We start from the raw sequence: 20,561 nt of genomic DNA on the forward strand, positions 1-20,561 counted from the left end.
ATGAATGCTTAGAGCACCTTTAATGGCTGTTTGCCCTAACATTTTAGATCTGAAAGGTCTAAAGATCAATATTAATTTCTGGACTGATTACCTCTTTAAAACTGTAAGACATCAGGGCACTAGTAGATGTTATTATTCTATTGTATAAGCAATGGTTCATTGTGAAGCATTGCCTGTCATTCAGAGTGCAAACATTTCACCAAATCCACAGTGCTGTTTCGCTTTGAAATAGTTTTACGCCCCTAATGACTTTGTCAATATAAGGTACATTGAATAACAAAACCTAATTAGATTCAATTAAATTGCCCTTTATTTCAATGGTTTCCAATATGTTGTACCATGTATGTACCATTTCTGCTATAGTTGTACTATGTTACGTTCACTTGTCTTGATTGTCTGATCTTTTCTCCATGATGTAATGGGAAAATTTAATGTGAACATCATTAACACAACTAGAAAGACACACACTCGCACGTACACACACACACACACACACACACACACAAACACAATGTTTTATGGGCCACACTTACCATCTGTAGTAAATCAGTAGAAACCATTTGCATACAGCACACGGCTGTGGCCAGAGCACACACAATGGTGGAGATAACATTCAGCGCACACACGCTAAAAAGCAGCTCCTGTGAGACGGAGAGAAATAGAGTCAGAAATAAAAGGAGAGGGGGGAAGAAGGTGAGAATCATAGATAAAGAGACAATGAGATGGAGAAGAAAAGGAGAGAGCACCAAAAAGAGAAATAAATAAGATTGGCAATTGTTTCATTGCAAACCACAGCCTGGCATGAACATTTATTACTTTGTTTGTCCCTAAAAGAAAACTGAGGGAAAATGAACCATTAGAATCCTGCAGAAAGAACTAACATTTGGAAGAAAGAAAAAGGCTATGATGTTAAAGGTTGAATCAAGAGCGCCAGAAACAAGAACAGATAATGAAATCATCAAGGTCGAAGTGCTTTATTGCATCATTATTTGACTTAATCAAAGACCGGCATGAAATTCCATTGGGGATCAAGCTGGTTTATGGTTGTTCGTGCTGATCTATCAATTAATAAACTGGTGAATTTATTTTTTTATTAAAAGCTAGTTAAACAAAGAACTCTTGCTGGTAAAGCATTAGCTAGGCCTAGCATGGTCACCAACAAACCAGAATCTCATCCCAGGGACCAGCATCCAAAACACAACATATGCTGATGAAAAGCAATGCTGGGCTTTTAAAGGTCCAGTGTGTATTTTGGGGGGATGTATTGACAGAAATACAACATAATATAATAAATTCAGAGGTGTATAAAGACCTTACATAATGAAGCGTTGTGTTTAAATTACTTTTGAATGAGCTATTTCTATCTAAATACACCGTGGGTCCCCTTACATGGAATTCGTCATGTAAACGTCCTAAACAGATGAACTGCTCTGCAGGACACATTTTGTAAATATGTTATCTCGTTCGGGAAAGAAGGAAAACACAACAACATCTTTATCCTCTCTCAGCCTCCGTAATGCTTCAAAAGGTAGGGGGAGGGATGGAGTTCTGTTGCAATTCACAACCTCACATCTAGATTTCGCTAAACATTACACAATGGTCCTTCAAAAAAGTCTTGTTTAAGTCTTTATTGACTTGAAATCTGTGCTGCTTTAAAAATCTGTTTCAATAAGGATTTAGCGACACATTAAACAATTTTAACAAATGTTTAAACGCTGCCAATATTAGTTTCCTTTACAGCTTCATTGCATACTGTAGCAATTGTAAAGGGTGCCTTTCTGTAGCTGAAACTCGAAAAGAACATTCAAGGTCGCCAACAGCTCAGTTCGGTTTTTCTATCAGATAAACTGAGTAGATCTGTCTCCACAGTAATGTCAAGTATATTCAGTATTCATGACAGTCCATCTCACACACCTGCTATCAGAGGCTTGTATGAACTCTTGTAGTGACAACATGGGATGTATGTGACCCAATGATGTCCTCAAGGAAAATGCAGAATACTTGAATGCGAAGAAGCATTCAGTTAAACGGAGCCCATGCTAAAATGACTGGACAGTCCTTCAACATTACTGTACAATCCCCTACACTTTTAACCCCTAAATAAGTAAATGGAGGCTGTGTCGCCGTGTTTAGTTAGCCACTTACAGGAAACAAACAATTGCCTTGGATATCAAACCTGTCAACAACTGTTTTGTCAAGTAACAAATGTACTGAATGTGGTAACATGTAAATTAAACATTTCAAGAAACACATTATTTAACATGACTGTTTTAGCCTGACTGGATTGGTTACACAAGCAACTTTTGTTTTAAACAGAAATGGGTATTTTCAGTAAGAGTTGTATTTTTCTACTTTTTACAGGATAAACATACAATCATAAAAAGCTTTAAGCTGGTGACCCGTCAAATTTGTGCAGCTATTGCAAGATATATTATGATAGAGTTAATCCAGTAGGATGCAGAACTCGGATTGATCTAGACAGCATGATTCTGTTCCAGCATATCTAACAGAGGTGCTACTGTAGGTCAGCTCCGCTGAGGAACACCTGCTCTTCTCATTCTGTCTCCCTGACAACAAAGGAACGAAAAGAGTGATGAGATTGCATACCAGCGTAACCAAATGTGTTCTTAGCCTTACAATCTGAAATAAATAGACTTTTTAGGTGCTAAAGCTGATGTGGTAGAATGTCGTTCACTCACTGGCCTCACAATACTTTAGCTACTTTTCCCCATCGGGATGAGCGGTTCTGTGTATGGCGAGGGGATTTAGCTACATGTGTCATTTAAGTATAACATAAGTGCTCTCTGCCCAAATTCCTGCCAGTATTTTCTGCTTAAAAAATACAGATTGAATAAATGTGATTAAAAAAATGTTTTCATTCGAAATAACTAATTTTCTTTCAATTCTTCACTGTATAGTGGACTTTAATAGGGGAATGAACGAGTCAATACTTTCAGACACATTTTCATTAGAAAAAGAATATCCAACTTCACAGCTATATCGAAGTGTGGATTTTATATACACCGTGAGAGTTAATTTGACTTTTTTAATACCGCCGATTTTGCTCTGTGTCCTAGCTTGTTCAGCAGGATGGGTATGGAATGGAACTGTTTCACAACATGTGGCCCATGGGTGAAAAAATTCTAATTCTCAAACAGTAAACTCTAAAAGATTCTTTGACAACAGCTGTTTTATATCAAGTATTATTTTACTCTAAAATTCAGTGTTTGAAAATGTCAAAATTCATAATGTATATTATATAATCCATAATTTGTCACATTTTATGCATATTTATCCACATGTGTTTGTTTTTCTGTACAGTAATGTGAAAGAGACAATTTTTGCATGCAGGTTTTGTTTCCCTTTGGGGATAGTGGAGAACCAATTTTCATTCTCAGCAGGAGAATGCTAGTTTCACACAACAGTAATTTACATTGGTTTGATTTGACTGCTAATCTTATCTGAACAGGTTGTTTCATTTATGATTTCACATATAGTATACACAGAGCAAAGCAAATACACTAAACAGCCTTCATGAGTGTTTATGTAAGTGTTTGCATGTTTAAAATGATAAAAGAATGTCAATTGGGAAACACTTTCACTTTTAATTTTCTACAATAAATCCTATTACTGACTATGGCATGCATACTCATACTTTTGAGTATACTGTCTAATAGTTATACATGCTCTTTCTCTTGAAAAGCTTTCATGGAGTTGGCTTGCAAACATTTATAGGCAAGCATTTACACACAAATGTGCTTAATATCACAAGGCATTTTTTTTCATGGTGTCATAAAGAGCTATGAATGCTTGTTGTGAGGGTATTTTGTGCAAACCTCGCATCACCACAAGTCATTTCAAATGTTGCCAAATGCAGGCAGATCAGGGATAGCATGAGTGAATTGCTCAGACAGTGGAAAAGGAAGCAACGGTGGTCAGTAATTGAAGATGCATAACTAATGACGACTGAGCCTCATCTGCATATAAGAGAGAGACTCACATCACAATGCAAAGGGACACGTCCAATAAGGCAGACGTTCTTGAGAATAGCATGTAATTCTCTGCTTAATGGTTCATGTGCTCACTAAAAGTAAAATGAAGAAGTTTGTAAAAATGTGGAAAGCCCAGAGGGGCCCAGCAAATGAGCAAGGGAGCTAAGCAAAAAAAAGACTTTTCCAAGCAATCCCAATAAAATGCAATCATGAAAATTCAAAGATAAATTAAAGACAAATTGAAGAACAAGTTTAACCAAAAACCAAATTATTCTTAAATATATAAATGTCTTAATATATTCTCTACATTTAAGAATATAACAATACCACATTATACTTAAAAATTATTTACGCATTTGGCAGACGCTTTTATCCAAAGCGACTTACATTGCATTTTACTAAACATTTACTAAGTATGTGAAATCCCTGGGATCGAACCCATGACCTTGGTGTTGCTAGCGCCATGTGACAATCACTGAGCCACAGGAAAGCTGTAACACAGGTAATTTCCTAATTGAGCACTACATGATTCATCACATTAAGTGTCACTCATCATTGACAGTGATGTTCTTTTCATTCATGATGTTTCATTTCTATATATTAACTTTAATGTATAACTTATAGTTAACATGTTTGCATGTGCAGCTGCTTTGTAACAATGAAAATTGTAAAGAGCGCTATAAAATAAATAATAAATGACTTAAGATGAGATGAGATGAGATACTCTCCCTTACGTCATCTCTACCTGATCAGACCCACAAATATAGCCAATCCCCTGATTCTTAATCAAGCAGCCTCCATCAATTCTGTTCATGTTCTTAAGCGTTTAAGCTAATTCTCCTAGTGTTTTTTAATATTTTTTTACTGTAAAATAAATACGAGATTTTCAAATATCATGTATGATAATAATGAAAAAACATTGCGTTTATTCAACACAACAACATTGACAACGTCTAATGCATCTAAATGTTCTCAGTAGTTATATGATCAAAAAGTCTAGACAGAATGATACATATTCTTAATACTAGAATATTAAAAACATAGAATATTAAAGAAAGATAAAGCAAATTAATATTCAGACAAATTCTTAATCACCATTTATTTTATAAACCCAATTGAGTTGATCTAATTTACTTGTAAAAAAAAGACAAATAGACAAACCTAATAGTCACTCACGCAAAGTAAATCGTCCCCAATCAGAAATTAACTACCTCCTAAAATAGTTACAAGTTGCAGTGACATCGTGTTAACAACACACACACACACAAAGTGTTACCTTCAGTCGGAGGCGTATGGTGTTGCAGTCCCTCAGCGGGTTGAGTTTAAGTGTCTCTCCCAGATTATTACAGGTGGATCTCAGGTGCTCAAGCTCACAACAGACACAAACACCATCACTGTCAAATTTGATCTGCAAAGGGACAGAAACAAACTGATTTCAGCCTAATTATAATTCTTGCCAAATATTGGACAATATATTTGTAATGTGTCACAAGTGTCGCATGCTCAACAGAATCCTCTCTCTGCCTTGAGCGAGTTTGTGCAGATAGTTATGAGATACAAACCGTATAACATTTAAATCCATAATAATACATGCAATGAACATGTATTTCTAACATGAAAGTAATGGCTTCATAAAGCCTTAAACCCCACAAAGAAGTGGGTTACAGTGCATATTATAACATACATACAATGCTCTGTAGCCTACTGCTTTGCGGGGCTTGTTGCCCTAAAAATGTATAAAATGTATTTTCCGTGTGCGTAGCAAGGCCAAGAAACACAAAACGCAATATCAGTGGCACAATGATACTTTGCGGTCAGCATTTACAAATCAGATATTTTATAATGGCTTAGAACGCGGCTCAACCAATCAGAATCAAGAACCACGGGCCTCATTTATTAAGTGCAGAGTAGAGTGTGCATACACAAAAGTCCACAACAACACACATATATTTAAAAACAGTCTTTGACTTGAAAGTGCTTAGCGCCACGTCAGGGTCTGAGGAGACATACGCACTTTTGCTTCTCCGAGTGCTGCAGGTTTTCGGAATTATATGGCATTATTGCTGCTTGTAAAGGATTTGGACGTTGAGAGGTGCTCTTTTGTATGTCAATTATATTAATTAGACATCGTTCAAAGGCTGAGATTTGGAACTGTTCAGATCATTTGCGATATAGAGATTTCACATCTGAAAGAGAGGCGCACACACGTTTTCTGTGAGCACGTTCGTTCTTTGAATCACATATACGCACTTTGAGAAATGATTCTAAATTAAGACGGTTTCTACGCAACATTTTATAAACGAGTAAAAGGAAAAACTATTCAGTAATATAAGTATTAAAGCAGTGTGCATATTATTGTTGATGTACATTTGAGTAACAGTGGGTTAATGTTTTTTTAGTTTTAAGTGTTGCCTCTGACACTTAATGAAGGAAGCTGTTACACTCTGACTTGTATTAAATTTATTCTCATTAATATTTCTGGGAATGTGAAAATGAATATATAACAATTCCTTTTGTTACAACAAATTTGCATGTTTAAACAAGGGGATGCTAAAGTGAGCAAGTGAGCATTTTTTTTAATGAAAAAAAACCCAATAACTTCCTTTGTGTGAAATAAAGAAAAAACTGCTTTGTGTATTGAACTGAAAAGAGGCTTTGTTTATTGCAAAAAAGCAATAAGTGAACTTTGCAAGCAGGGTTAATCTAATTGAGGAAAAAAATATATATATTTTATAAATTAACAATAATAAAATATTTCAGTCAGGGCAGGATCAAGCCTCTGAGGATGCAGAGAGGACAGATGTTAATCCCTTAAGCAGGTGAAGTTCCGACTGACGACATACTGAAGTTTGTCTGTCTTCCAAGCTGTAGACAAAGGGGAGGTGTGTGTGTGTGTGTGTGTGTATTGTCAGTGCAATTGTTGGGATGGTTAAAAGGCCCCATAAGCACCAGACAAAAACGTCTCGGTTACGACTGTAACCCTTGTTCCTTGATGGGGTTGTGTTGAGGGACAGACTGGTTAGATCTTGGGAACCTATCAGTGGCGAGGGGTGCGTGGTTCAGCGATATCTGCAGCGGGAGCCGAAACGGACGGGACGTAAATGTCAAGTGTACATTATGAACACCTGTGTCTCGTTCCAGTGAGGCACAGCTGGCCGTCCAACAACTGCCAGTCCAGAACCTCCTCATATACGTGGACTTCACGAAAGCGATCCTTCACCTGGTCGTCCTGAGTCCCGGGCAGCACCGTCAGCGTTTCCGCTCGCTGGAGCTTGGGGAGTGCGGCCAACACTTTACGATGGCTCAAAAGCTCCGGGACCCCTTCCTCGACAACCGATAGGTGGCAGGGTCATGGCGGGCAATGAATCGCCCCCGCCTGCTTCTTCGCCATGGAAAGGTGTTGCGACACATCTTTCACGGTGTCACCAAACAGCCAGCTTGAGAGATAGGCGCATTCAGAAGGCGGGCCTTCTAAGAGTCACTAATCTGCGCAAGGTTGAGCCACAGATGTATTCCCTGGACCACTACCGTGGACATCGTCTGACCAAGGGCGCTCGCCGTGGCCTTCGTCGCTCGGGTGCGAGGTCAGTGGCGGTGCACTGTTCACATGCGAGCGGGGTCAGTCTTCCCATCATCAAAGTCTTTCAAATAAATTCAATAAATTGAGTTTGAGTCATATTGACATGGGCTCAACCCTGCTGAGATGAATTTTAAAGCATTTTCACGATCAATTTCAAAAGCCATAAAAACACTTTCATAGCACATTCATCTAGAAAACATCTGATAATTTTTCATAAAGCAAGGTTTCATCTCATTATCAAAGTACGTCTCCACTGCCCACTACATGAGAATTCAGTTCTGTCAAAGACTTTAATCACCACAGAGCTGAATGAACACTATACCACCCACCGCTGAATTACTCAATTCAGAAACGTGAAATAGCTTTGCTATGAAGTAATTTTAATGTTAAGATTTAAAATCACTTGTATTTAGTCAAATACTCTGTTGAAGACCTTGGGAGAAGGTTTCAGAAATGCAAAACTGCCAATGACAGACCAATCACAGAGCAAAAGCAGCATGAAGGATTTCTCTCTAAACATCAAAAACGTATGACTGCAAAAAATTAAATACCAAATCAACATGCACATAATGAATGAAAAACATTTACTATCAGCTAAATCTGAATGTTAGATTAGGCACATTTGAAATGTTGAAAATATGAAGTCTTGCAACGGTGTTTCATGCATTCTGACTTCTTTACAATATTAACGGGCTGTCGTGATGACATAGTATTTCTGTGCTCAATAGACTCCCCAGCGTCGTATAGGTTTAGGAAAGATTTTTTCGAACATGAAAATCCATTTCGTAAAAACTTTTTTTAGTCCTTTATTGGACAATTCTCCCGGAAAAGCACACCCATGCCTCAACCCGCCAAAGCTAGAAGAAAGAGCACGCCCACGCGTCAACCAGGGAGAGCTGGAGAAGGAGCATTCGCAAACGTCAACCAGCTGGAGCAAGAGAGAGAGAGCACTGTCTTAGTGAAGCTCAGCTGTGTTTGTTTGTGCACAGCATTTCGGTGAGGAGTGTTTTATAAATGGTGGATATAACGCTGGATTTGGAGATTGTTTGAAACTGAGTAAGCTGTCCCAGCACTAAAAGATGCTGGACATGAGCCGCACTTGGTAATTGAAACTGAGTCATATGACTGTTTTGTTGGCAATGAGTGTGCACATGCTTTAGTAAAGTTTGGGGAAATAGAGAGGACATACTTTCTTTCATCTACATAATTTGCACATGACATCATATTATGTACTATGAAAATGATATGAGATTATATGGGTCACATGAAAATGATATGGGTCAAACCATTCCTTTTTTTGAGAGTTGACATATATAAAATAAACAATAAAACCGCTTTATTTTTGAAGACAACGCTTAAAAGTCTTGCTTTTCTAATCCAAATGAAGACGAAACTATTAAATTAAGTTATTTTGCTATAAACCCTCACTGGACCAGCTCTATACCCTCCCCAGGGTGCTGGAGGGTTCATGGGAGTTTGCCCATCCAATCCACATGTGTTTTGGGGATTTGGAGAAGGCATTCAACTGTGTCCCTTGCGGCATCTTGTGTCGATTTACCGGTAAATCTATGTTATTACTCTCACCTATGGTCATGAGCTGTGGGTCATGACCGAAAGGACAAGATCCCGGATACTTTCTCAGCAGGGTGGTTGGGCGATCCCTTAGATATAGGGTGAGAAGCTCAGCCACTCGGGAGGAGCTCAGTGTAGAGCCGCTGCTCCTCCACATCGAGAGGGGTCAGCTGAGGTGGCTCGGGCATCTTTTTCGGATGCCCCCTGGACGTCTTCCCAGGAAGGTGTTCCGGGCATCTCCCACCGGGAGGAGACCCCGGGGAAGACCTAGGACACGCTGGAGGGACTATGTCTCCCGGCTGGCCTGGGAACGCCTCGGTGTCCCCCTGGAAGAGCTGGAGGAAGTGTCTAGGGAGAGGGAAGTCTGGGCATCCCTGCTTAGACTGCTGCCCCCGCGACCCGGCCCAGGATAAGCGGAAGAAAATGGATGGATGGATGGATGGATAAACCCTCTTTTGAAAAAAATATACGGGTTAAAGTGGGATCAAGCTAATGCAAAAAATAAAAACTGATAGTCCTGAAAGCACAAACACGAAGAAGTTTAAATTAATTCAAAACCTTCATCCGTAACCTGAAAGCAATCATGCATTTAATTGTGTTTGAAACAAACAAATGATACTACCTGATGATTAATGCATGCAGAGACATGATGCGGAATAATTCATAACTCCAGCTATTGTCTTTGAATTCAGTGAAATTGGTGTGTTTTATGTACCATGTGTGGATCACATTGAGTTTTCTTTGTAGAAATGTATACATTTCAATTTATATCAGCATAAATTTAGTGCAAATCTGATTAGAATAATTAGCATTTCGGAATTTTATAATATGTTTGGTCTTATTTTTGTTAGTTGCAGAATATGTTTGAATTGGTGTGGATTAACAAGTTTATGCAAAACCAGCATAATTTGAGAATGTTTCGCTAAGCATCTTGTGTGCATAATTGGATGCAGGCTAACATGGTCATGTTTACATTATATTAAGTGACGGAAGTACTGCTAAATCTTAAGTCAGTTAAAAAACATCCTTTTCCAAGTTTAAATGAAAAAAAGAATAACATGAACATCTTATATCTTAGATTTTGTCTAATACTTTTAGACTCCATTGTATGAGTAAATTTGTATGTGTTTTCATTTCTGTCAATTTTGAACGCTGTTATCCATTTGATCATTTAGTTATTCATCACTTTCACAGCAGGCAGATAAATGTAAAGGGATGTCCAGTTCTGGATAACAGAACTGTCGGAGGCCATGCTGAGCTTTTCTGGTGTGCTGAGTCGGCACTGATCTACTGCATAGTTGATCAATCAACCTCAATAGAAAGTAAAATAAATACTATTAATCCCTTTTTATAAAAAATCAATCAGAGAACACAATATGCGGGACACAAACATACTGTGCTATTATTTTCCACATAAAAAAATATTTGTAGTTTTTTTATATTGAATGAAATTTACGGTCTTCATAATGACACTAGATAACCTAAGATAAAAAAATGTCGTGCCATATACTCAAATATGTTTAGTGATCTCTAAAAGACATCTACACTATAAATATACAAGAACCAACCTGCAGCGGCTCACCTACCAGCACACGACTTGCTTGCTACACATTCTATCAAAGCAAGAGAAAACCTATACCCAGACAATGGATGATTATGATTTCCTTGCTAGCGAAATCCTACGGGCTTTAGTAGGCGATCAGGCAGCCGGTCTGCACAGACACGTGATTTTAATGAGGACAAAAGATGCTAGGTGTTAATCTTTATTTTTACTGGAATAGAGCAATAATATACCAGGCTGTAAAAATGGGTCCCAGCAGACTCTGTCATTCCCTGGGCTACGGTTGCTGGTTGTCAAGCTAATTTTATAGAGATCCTCGACAAGGGCATTGTGTTAATGAATGGTTCTCATGGGAGACACTGATGTTCAGTGAATTGATTCTTTTGTGACAGGTTCGCTTTGAGTGGATGATAAAAATAATAATGATTCACTGATACAGGCTCAGGTGTTTCTAGTTTGGAGTTTGACGTGAAATGTTCTTTCTAACAAAATATGATTTCAAACATGCGTTTCAGAACTAGTCCTGTGGTGGTCTCACCAGCTGACAGTCCTCCAGAGAGTTGACCAGCTGGGCGTTCTGACAGGACAGGATGGCTCCAGCGAGGTTCAGCATCACACACACAGCAGACAACAGCATGAAGAAAGTGATCTGTGGAGACGGAAACAGAACAGACCGTCAGTTTCATAAGTTTGGGTGGTAAATTAAACTTCCTAACAAAAAAAACTGAAAAGCAACTCCTCACATCATTAAACAGTCATTAAGGAAGGATTCAAAAGTGCACAGTTTCTTTCTTACACTGTGCAGAATAGCTACTGCAGAAGTGTATTAATCGTTTTTCTTTTTAGTTAATTGCTTGTTAAATGTTTCACTTGTAGTTTGATAAAATGTTTTACAAAAGATGAAGATTTTAGTGGCGTCTGATGGTGGGGTTACACATTTCAAACAACGGCACACTCCACCTCCCACCCATCTCTCGCACCTTTCGAAGCACTATGGTGTCTGACACAGGACTAAGATGTTGATGCGTTTTCGTTTCTTTGCAGAGGGATATAATGTATTAACGAAACACGCTATATAGAGCAGTTTGTCCGTTTAGGGAAGGGGTCGGCAACCTGTGGCTCTCGAGCCGCATGTGGCTCTTCTGTCCCGCTGCCACAGCTCCCTGGAGTCTTTATAAGGCCCTGTTTAGCATGGTATTAAGATCTGTTTTGGTCGATCGGATCACAAGTGGACGAAAGAGGCACATTTCCCAATTACACCTGCTGCTGTAATCAGTCTATTTTGTCTACTTTTGACACCTTCTGTCCTGATATCTTCAAGAAATATCTGAAAAAGCATCACCTGGCTGGGTAAATGTATTTGCTTTTTCAGATATTTCTTTAGAATAGATGAAATAAGTGCCTGCAATGTACATTTGAGCGTGACAGGAGATGACAGGAAAAAACGAGAGGATTGGTTTTATTTCTACTTTGACAGATGTGAGACAGCGGCGAACACTGTGGGCCCTATGTTTACAATCTAAGTGCATGTTCTAAAGCGCAGGGCGCAAGTGCACTCAGGGCATGTCCGAATCCACTTTTGCTAGTTTAAAGACAGGAAAATGGTCGGCGGGTTGTCCTGATTCTCTTAATGAGTAATGTGTTTTTTTTGGGCGTAATGTGCAGTAAACCTTTTACATTATACTCAGTTTATTATATGTTTGGCATGTTTGGGTGCTGCTGCGCTTCCCTCTGTGTAATAAATGAAGTTAAAGCACGTTGTGGACACGCCCAGAAGCGCATTTTCTAATAACGCGCTCTTTAAATAACAAAAAATATTGACTTAAGACCAGTTTTGAGTTGGTCTATGGCGCAGTCTATTTTCAGTTCCTCAAAATAGCAACGCTGTTTGCGCCTGAAAACAATGCGGCTGAAAACACCTCTTTTTAAGACCAACATGCCCATGTTTACGCATGATGTCCGTATGCGCCAGACAGTAGGCGGTCTTTTGTGGCTGTTCATCAAACTCCGCAAAAACAAAAGCCAAAACAAAAGTTCACAGTAGAAAGCTGAAGTCTAACTAAAGCAGTGCGTGCAATACCACGACGCTACTCTTCTATTCCAACACTCCCACTTCTTGCCATGAACAAAAATGTATAAATTGTTAACATCTAAATACTATAAAAAAATGTCACAAACAGCACCTTTGAAGTGTGCACAATGGCTAAGGAGTGTAAACTGCTTCCCGTTTGATCATACCAAAAATAAACAGTTGTGGTTTATGGGATTTGACATGACAAAGATCGAAGCTGATTGATCTGAACCATTCATCCAAGGGGAAAGAGAAAGGAACAGATGTGACTAATAATTGAAGTACTCGATAATCAATGACTTCAACCAAAACAATTACTGCTGATCTCACCATCTGAGCTCAAACTCATTACCCTGAGAGACGGCCCCTAACAGCTCACATGAATAAATGACAAACAGAAGTGCACTTCAGCGCATTGGGGTATTTTTCTCAATGTTGATATACGGCCTCTCCTGCTGTTCCTTAGTACGAGATGCTGATGCATGGCCTGTGACATACGGACAGTAGGAGAAACCAATTTTTGCGTAATTCCCTACCACACATCGCATTCCGTGTAGCCTCACACCGCTCAATACATCTCAAACATTGCCGTTTTTCCTCTCTTTGCACTGCTGGCGTATACTCCGACTCTTTTAAAAACAATTCTCTTTATTCCTCATATGACACTTTTGAGATTTCGCTCGTGCAGGATGAAATATGCAGGACATTCTGGCAACTTTAAATCACAATTTTTGTTCAGCGGAATGGCTTTAAAGCTGTCAGGTCCAGCCCTGGCAGATAGCTGGCAAGCACACTGTGCTGTATATCAGCACTGGTCTGAGCTCCACAACATCGTGATTTACTAATATGGCCCTCTACCTGACAGGACATTAACCTTGTGGTACCGGATGTGTCAGTAGAGAGGATAAGATAGAGTGAGAAAGCTAAAAGTGAAAGTTTAAAGGCCTGACTGTCTTGTTTTAGCTCAATCACACAGACTGACATTAACGTTGCGAAAGGCAACCGCAGAAAGATTTTGTAGATGGGAAACTAGAAGATTGAAGACTGATGTGTGGGGATTTACAAATGTCCTGAGGTAGTGAGGGTCCTTGGCTCAGATGCACAGGAAACTGAGTGCTCTGCTTTCTCCTCAATTAATATTATGTGGACACTGTGGAGATGACAGAGGTGATCCATTGCAGTTAAATTACTGAACTAGGTTTAATGCTGTCTTCCCAAACAATAAGACTGAAGGTTATTAGTGCAGACAGGATACTATCTAAATCGTTTTTTAACGTGCTTAAAAAGAACTATACAATGAGTAAAAAATCAAGATACCATTTACCGTAAGTATATTAAAAGATTATAGTTTATTTTATTGCAATGCAGAATTTGTAACTTTTTTGTAGTAAACCATGGAATAAACCTTAGATTTTCAGATCTTTCAGACCCACTGACAATAACATTCTTGTCTGACAAACATGAAAACAAGGCTGATCTTCACACATTATAGTACAAATAATTATGTAAGTTATAATGCAGGAAATAATGAGTCTGATTTTGTAGCTCCATAATTGAAAATATTTTATTTTGACTGCGGGTGATAAGGGAAAGGGATAACTTAATGGAGCACTTTCCAGGCTTCCTTTAAACACAAGCTGAGTGTAACTAATGAAATGAATATCTCTATTTTATTTCGCTGGTAGGACTGATATTGAAAATTGTCTTTCTCAGCAAATGCTTAGTTTGCAGTGAGCAAAATCAAAAGATAAATTCAGTTGCTGCGTTTCCAGTCCACTGCTGTGAGTCAAGTGAATATGTTTACTTAAAATGCAACATGCTGTTGTCTCTTATGAAGTCCCAGTCTTTTATTCTGTTTATCTGGGCTCTTATTTCAATAGCTGCTTTCTATAAACTAACCAAACTTTCATTGTTGAGGTCAAGTTTTAGGGCACAATGGTTTGTTAAGGTAAACTATCCCATGAATTTTACTTGCTTTCAAAATATGAATATAAGCCCTGATAAATAAGTAATAAGTAAGCCATAAATTAGTATTATTAGTCATTTTTTATTTTTTGTCACTGGGTTTTGCAAATATCTAACAAATAAAAAGTATTAAAAAGTGCTTGTCAACTTTGACAACAGTATTTAATCTTTAAAAAAGTACAGTGTTTTTATCTATTTCCTGAAGATCAGCGAATTTTGACATCCAAGATTTCCGAAGTGCAGCAATGACTTTTTATTTATTATGTCAAAAAATAATTCTCATAAAATATTAATAGTTCACTCAAATTTTAAAATTCTGTCATGAATTACTCACTCTCTATAACACTCCTGTTTGCCCCTTCCCTTGTTTTCCACGTTCTCCCTATGGACTGCCATTTGTACACACTCCCTCATCGTTGACTGTCTTCACCTGTTCTTAATCCCCAGCACCTGTTGTTCCCTTGTCTCTCTTGTATTCAAGTTCTCCCCTTCATTATATCTCTGGTCGAGTATTGTATTGTAAACACGGTTGTGTCTCCCGGTCCCGGTCCCGGTCCCATTATGTTCTATGTTCTCCTGTTCCCGTGTCTGTTATCATTGGAGTATACCTGTTGCGTCTTCATCCGTCTGCCATTGTTACACTCTCTAGTTGTTCCAAACCTGTATACATTTCTTTAAGTTGAACAGAGGAAGATGCAACTAACATTTCTGAGGCACCATTGACAACCATAGCAAACCACTTCCAAATATTTGTATATTTAGGAAATTTATGAAAGCAAAAAGTTCTGGGACAGCTTTGACAACTATTTTAATTTTTCCTAGTCAATGATGTCCAAGAACTGATAAATTCCAAAAATATTTCTCTGTGTTCAACCACACAATATATACAGGTTTGGAACAACCAGAGAGTGAGGAATTCATGACAGAATTTTCATTTTTGGGTGAACTATCCCTTTAACCGAAATGATCTCTATTACTGCTTAATGCGTACACATATTTAAACCACATAGACAAACTTGTTGCATAATTCGGTTCTCTAATTTTGCGATGTATTTGTTTATTTGCTGCATTGGTTGGGTCTGTCTGGATAAAATCTCCTTCAGGAGAACTGACTCCTGAGAGGCTGAACCCTGATGGACTAATTACTCTCTCTGGCTCCATGCTGGTGTTTTCTAATTGCCGTGTGGGATCACATATCACTGTTTAACAGGCTCTCATTAATTACAGCCCATCTGCCACCTGCATGCCAAGCAGTAAGATGAGTCGCATGGCACGTGCCACTCACCGGCACCAGTGCAGAGCAATAACGGTTATTAGCGATGAACAATTAACACCTGTCAATATGTCTCTGCACTGGCATATAGCATTTCTTTGGAATGGTGAGGAAACTACAGGTTGTCTAGTGAGGTGGAAGAGCTAAAATATGAGCAGAATTACATATTTATGTTCTAAAGCAGGGTTCCTCAACTCTTACCCTGGAGGTCCGGAGCACTGCAGAGTTTAGCTCCAACCCTGATCAAACTTGCCTACCTTTGATTTTCTACTGATCCTGAACACCTTGATTAGCTTGCTCAGGTGTGTTTGATCAGGGCTGGAGCTAACTTCTGCAGTGCTCCGGACCTCCAGGGTAAGAGTTGAGGAACCCTGTTCTAAAGCATAAGATTGTTAACCCATTATATCATCATCATTTTACCATATGACCATCTCACCCATCATATCACCAGATTACCTGTCAGCCATCGTATCACCATCTTACCCATCATATAACCATCTCTCTTGAGCACAGAGAAAAATAGTGTTGAAGGCTTCAGTGGATTCCACAAAGTGTTGAAAGCTTCAGTGGATTCCCTCTTAACAGGACCTGTAATATTTTTCTAAGTTTCTCAATGATCACAGTTCTCTGTTTCTCTTGCACTTTGCGAGGATCGAGGAGGCTTTCTGAGGTGTCATGAGCAAAGATACACATATTTTTCCTTTGCGGAAGTGTTTTATCCACAAAACCTGTCGATACCTGATATTTCTGAATTACGAATTTTCTGTCCTCGCATTCTAAAGGGGTGGAGCTAAAACGCAAGGAAAGGAAACGAGAATGCACAAACAGGGGCGGGCTGGCCATCTGGTGTTCCGGGAGTTTTTCCGGTTGGCCGCTTACGTATGGGTCCAGAAACAAATGCTTGGGCACCTCAGACGGACGTATTATAAATGTGAATGCACTCAATACGAATGCAGAAGACACGTACGCATGCCATCCCCCCAGTTGACAGATTTAACCATGCATCCCCCCCGGTTGACAGACCCGACCATGCACCAACCCCCCCCCACCCCCAACAACAGAAATGGTGGAGGGCCGATGTGGGCCAAAAAAGCCAGGGACTATTTTTTTTTCCTAGTCCAGCCCTGTTCACAAATAAGAATTGGGAAGCACCCTATGTGTATATGGAGGTTTCCTAAAAACAGATTTGCTTCAGTCACAGAACCTTCCAGAATTAATCAATTCCTGTAAGACTAGAACATTCTGTTTAATCTCATTTCTTTCCAGGTCATTTTCTGTAATAGTTTTGCTAAACAAAGTATACAGTATCTGTCATGCTTTTTTTTTGTGTATACACACGTCGGTTTTTTCCATTTTGTTTTCTTTTGCTCTCTCTCCCCTAGATTTATGTTAGGCTGCATGTTTTCCCTACGCCACTATATAGTCTTCCCCTTTTCTTTTCTACCTCGTGGCGAAGTATTGTTTGTTTCTCTTGTGGCCGTGATGTGCTAGATGTTTTTTTGGGTGACTCTTCTGCGTTTCCCCAGGACACGCAGACATGGACTTAATCTCCGTACCTATGTACAGTGGGGAATATATTGAGTGTCGACCTGGACTTTGCTTGTGGAGCTTGTGTTCAGGAGTTTCCTGTCACTGGTTTTTTGTGTTGCTTGCTGTTACCTTACCCAAATAAACTCTATGAGTATCTCTCCTGCATAGGAGTCCTATTTTTAACGTGACATTATCAGTGCTGTTTAGAAATGCATATGTGATATGAAAATGTCACATCCATTGTGAATCCTAATAGAGAACTCAGTTTCTGTATTTCAATATCAGTTAAGACTAAGACACTCTGTTAAACTTTAGAGCAGCCAAGCATCAACTGCTTGATAAGCTGCTGATAGTTCAGCTTTCTGGAGCAATAAGTTGATCCAATCAAACGAACAAACTTATTCAAAGGTAATTATTCAAATGAGCACTCTCTAATTTGTATGTGAATTAACATTTATTATTTATAGTACTATGAACCTTTTATACTTAAAACATATTAGAAATATGTAATAATAACTTCTTCAAACTAAGATGAAAGAGAGAGAGAGCTCTTGACTGATAAGATCACGGGTTAAGAAAAACACTGAAGGGACATTGACTTCAAAGCAAAGTCCCAGCAGACACATTGCTATACAAAATCCACATGCTTCACCCCACTGTAAACAAAGCGAGCTCTTATCTGGCTTTCAACTCCACTAACTCAATGCATCAATGTCCGCTACTTAAGCAAGGAACAAAACTCACTCCAATCAATCAGCGGACAGGGTGATGACTCACAATAAGCACATCTATTCCTCACTGTTTCATAAACAGAGATGGCAGGCATGTCTCAGACCCCGCCTCCGCTTTCCACCTCTCAGGTCAATCTAATGTGGATTGCTAATTGCCCTGCTGATGGAGGATTACTTTACAGCCTGCCAATCGTCTGTCTCTGCCCATCCAGCTTCTTATTACACTCATTAGTTACGGTGGATAAGGAATCGTGTGGCATCAAAAGCACATTGCTGAATACCAAACTAAAAAAACATGAATTAATCTGTCACGGTCTATGTATACTGTGAGCATGAAGGGGATTTGTGGTGTTTCTGCTGTGTGACAAATTTACAAAATTGCCTTTAAATATGAGTTTATTATTAATAGGACTACAAACTAGAAGATATCCCTAGTAAAAAAACTTCATTTTAAATGCATTTATTTCATAATAAGTATAGTTTAAATGTATTAACATATTTACTGACATGACTTACTGATATAAAATTATAATTAAACCTTATTTGGAATACTATCTATACACAAAGCACATTTCTTCAAATGAAGCCTGTGTTTATAAAAAAATGTGTTCTAATGTCACTTTTGATAAGGGTGTTATGATTTTTCTTTCAAAGTAAAATATTTAAAGCGTACCTGAAGCATCCTTGCAATAGTTCCACTTTAGCACAATGAAATACACTTAAATGTATCTTTAGTTGAACTTCTGCACTATTTCTGCACGATTCGAGTATATTAAGTACAAAATTAGATGTCCCAATGAAGCACACTTAAGTATACCAATTTAGTATACCACAAATACAATCGCAGTGTATTTTCATTACGTACATAAGATGTAGATGGATTTGCTGCATACTTAACATGAAATAAATGTTTTTCAAATACATTTTAGTTTATTTATTTTTAACAAGGGATGGCCGGCTAAGCAACTTTGTTTGGTCGATCATAACTACACATGCTTCTGTCTGCCATTTACAGGTCATGTATTAAAGGGATACTCCACCCAAAAAAAAATTAAAATCTGTTATCATTTACTCACCCTCGAGTTGTTCCAAACCGGAATAAATTTCTTTGTTCTGATGAACACAAAGATATTTGGAAGAATGTTAGCCACCGATGTTATCTGGAACATCATTGACTTAGGAAAGCTAACAGTTCTAGGGCACCTTCGACTACCATTGTAATTTTTCCTACTATGGTAGTCGATCATGCTCCAGACATGTCAGTTGCTAAAATTCTTCCAAATATCTGTCTTTGTTTCAGTGAACAATTTCTCTGTGTTAGTGTGAGCATAAAAAATATGTGACCCTGGACAACAAAACCAGTCTTATGGATAAATTTGACAAAATTGAGATTTTTAAATAACCCGAAAGCGGAATAAATAAACTTTCTATTGATGTATGGGTTGTTAGGATAGGACTACATCTGGCTGAGATCAACCTTTTAAAACTCAGGAATCTGAGAGAGCAAAAACAAAATATTGAGAAAATTGCCTTTGAAGTTGTTAATCAGGGGCAAAGTGGCAGGCCATTCACTCACAAAAATTTTATTTTTATATATTTAAGGTTGGAAATTTACAAACTATCTTCATGGAACATGATTTTTACTTAATATCCTAATAATTTTGGCATAAAAGAAAATCTATAATTTTGACCCATACAATGCATTTTTGTCTTTCCTAAAAATGTTCCTGTGCTTCTTAAGACTGGTTTTGTGATCCAGGATCACATATATAAAAATAACTATTATAGGTAAAACAAAACCTATCGACTCTGAAGCTTAACTTGTGAAGTCTGCTAACATCTACACTGGTCTTGCTGATTTAATGGATAAAAAAGCACTTTGGTTTGTTAGCCGGAGAAGACGAGAGGTTAAGACTGATCACATTGCTGACATGCTGGTTTAACATCCCGCCCGCCTCTGCAGCACAAATTAGTATTTAGTCTGCAACACCTCTGCGACAACACATAATTTATTTTCAATTATCTCCGCCTTAATGAGATCGGGACAGTGGTGATTTGATGTTGTCTTTTTTCCCCATCTTCTTTTGAATTTGTTTACTGCTAGCACATCCATTCTGCTTTGCTTCCTGCAAGACATCACTTGCCAAGTTCCTGGAATCTTCACCTTCAGGTCAGAGAAGCATCAATCTTCTGACATACCCCCGTGTCAGCCCTGTCTCTCTCTCTCTCTCACTCTCTCCCTAAAACTTTATCTCTATTTCCCATCACCATCCTTGTCAACTTTTT

The 20,561-nt window shown here is 38.5% G+C and overlaps 1 protein-coding gene across 2 annotated transcripts in view; it reads right to left on the reverse strand.

Annotated features, from left to right (window-relative positions):
* fam189a1 (family with sequence similarity 189 member A1) overlaps positions 1-20,561 on the reverse strand; it is a 108,638-nt gene that overhangs the window by 6,318 nt on the left and 81,759 nt on the right. For both annotated transcript variants that reach the window (XM_056746243.1, XM_056746322.1), the window contains 3 exons: positions 11,244-11,354; positions 5,269-5,400; positions 534-641 (listed from right to left, as the gene is read on the reverse strand). In XM_056746243.1, coding sequence (XP_056602221.1) covers positions 534-641; positions 5,269-5,400; positions 11,244-11,354 — 351 coding nt within the window. The remainder of the gene's footprint in view (positions 1-533; positions 642-5,268; positions 5,401-11,243; positions 11,355-20,561) is intronic.

This window comes from Triplophysa dalaica, chromosome 1, assembly GCF_015846415.1.
Source record: "Triplophysa dalaica isolate WHDGS20190420 chromosome 1, ASM1584641v1, whole genome shotgun sequence".
Taxonomy (NCBI): domain Eukaryota; kingdom Metazoa; phylum Chordata; class Actinopteri; order Cypriniformes; family Nemacheilidae; genus Triplophysa; species Triplophysa dalaica.